Raw genomic sequence first — 2,148 nt, 5'->3', positions numbered from 1 at the left:
CACCAGCATTTCAGGCATAATGACTGCACTGAAACTCACGTCCACCACAGACAAGTTCTGGAGGAACAGGTACATGGGCACATGGAGGCTCTGTTCCAAGGAGATGATGACTATAATGATGACATTTCCCAACAGAGTCACCAGGTAGACAACCAAGAAAACCCCAAAGAGCTGCTCTTGGAGTTCAGGAAAGTCAGAAAAGCCCAGGAGGATGAATTCAGCCACAGAGCTTTGATTTTGCCTTTTCATTTCAATGGTGGAGAGCATTTTGCTTTTAGGGACATTATATACAAATTATGAAGTCACAGTCCAATAGCTGAGAGTCTGCATCCGCAATTCCCCCCAGATATTCTTGGCTGAAGATGTAAAGAGGAACACGTCCTGACTAAATTCATTTTGGTGATTTTAGAAATGGCCAATCACTCTGAATAATGAACGTTTCAAATAAAAAGGAGAAAGTGAAGAATGCTGGTTCATAAGTCGTGTCTGAAAAGCACAAAATATTATCAAAATATTTTTGTGATGTGTACATTAAATAGTTTGAAAATTAAACCTGGCCTTAAAGTAAACGTCGATATTTATAACTGAGGTTCCATTTCCCACAACGTTGCTATCTATTAATATCATCTGTTTTTCTCAATTTTATGTAAGTAGAAATTTTAAAACTACAAATGTCAAAGAATTAAAAGGTAGTGAAATGAGAAAAGATATGCAAGTTGCCAAACCACCTAATAATTTAACGTTATAGGACAATTGACTTATTATGAATATTCACCATGTTCAAAATACCTGTGTGTGACTTGGTTCCTGTAATCTCAGCAGGAACAGAGGGCTTTGAACTTGGATGTACTTGTCTTAGGTGATCTGTAAACTGTGTGAATGCCTTTAGGTTTACTGATTTTGCAGCCTGTCATGGCCAATTCTAGTGAGATTGACCTGCATGATTTTTTTTTAAGAGAGAGAAAATGTGCTAGGAGCTGGGGGAGAGAGGAAAAGAGAGAATCTTGGGCTATGTGCCCAGTGCAGAGCCCAGAGCCCAAGCGGGGCTCAGTCTCACCACCCTGAGATCATGACCTGAGCCAAAATCAAGAGTTGGACACGTAACCAACTGAGCCACCCAGGTGCCCTGGCCTGCATGGGAAGTTTTTGTTTTTGTTTTTTTTTTTTAAAGATTTTATTTATTTATTTGTCAGAGAGAGAGAGGGAGAGAGAGCGAGCACAGGCAGACAGAATGGCAGGCAGAGGCAGAGGGAGAAGCAGGCTCCCTGATAAGCAAGAAGCCCGATGCGGGACTCGATCCCAGGACACTGGGATCATGACCTGAGCCAAAGGCAGCTGCTTAACCAACTGAGCCACCCAGGCGTCCCTGCATGGGAAGTTTTAAGAGCCACTTCTCAATAGCTAATCCTTGTGATCATAATAATATAGAATCGTGTAGTTTTGATCATTCTGAAACTGATTTAAACATTTCCTCTCTCTCAGCTATCTCTGTCTTTCTTTTCTCCCTCTCCTACTACCTTTCTGATCAAGAGGTTGATTTAATCATTAATTATTAAATAAATACTGTTTGAGTACCTACAATGTTCTGGGCTCAGTAATCACAGGGATACATTGATTTCACACTCCACAGAGAGCTTGAAATACTACATAAAATATCATTCTACTGTTTTCTCAGTTCTTGAATTCCTATCTCTTCTATCTTGCTCTGTTTTTCCTCTATTATCTCCAGCTGACAACTTTAAGTGAGAAAGTTACATTTTACATGTATAAATATGTATATATTGCCTAATGATAATATTTATATATTATAGATACATAAAGTCTAACTCCCTTACTGAATATGAACTCCAGGAATCCAAGATTTTATTTTGTTCATTGCTATATTCACAATGTCTACAATAGTCCCTGACCCATACTTGATACTAAACCAATGTCTGATGAATGATGGAATAAAAAAATGAGGAAATCCACTCTGGCTTTAAGAAAGAGAGGGCCAGGGGCGCCTGGGTGGCTCAGTGAGTTAAAGCCTCTGCCTTTGGCTCAGGTCATGATCCCCAGGGTCCTGGGATTGAGCCCCACATCAGGCTCTCTGCTCAGCAGGGAGCCTGCTTCCTCCTCTCTCTGACTGCCTCTCTGCCTACTTGTAAT

The 2,148-nt window shown here is 40.5% G+C and overlaps 1 protein-coding gene across 1 annotated transcript in view; it reads right to left on the bottom strand.

The window, feature by feature from the left end:
- LOC111140445 (olfactory receptor 10A6-like) overlaps positions 1–378 on the bottom strand; it is a 1,348-nt gene extending 970 nt beyond the window's left edge. The window contains 1 exon segment of the mRNA XM_022492698.1: positions 17–378. Within this exon segment, the coding sequence (XP_022348406.1) occupies positions 17–267 (251 nt within the window). The 5' untranslated portion in view covers positions 268–378.
- Positions 379–2,148: the final 1,770 nt, after the last annotated feature.

This window comes from Enhydra lutris, unplaced genomic scaffold (genome assembly GCF_002288905.1).
Source record: "Enhydra lutris kenyoni isolate GAN:26980312 unplaced genomic scaffold, ASM228890v2 scaffoldscaffold1299, whole genome shotgun sequence".
NCBI lineage: Eukaryota > Metazoa > Chordata > Mammalia > Carnivora > Mustelidae > Enhydra > Enhydra lutris.
The sequence above is the reverse complement of the archived record's forward strand: the minus strand, read 5'-3'. Positions and strand labels throughout refer to the sequence as shown.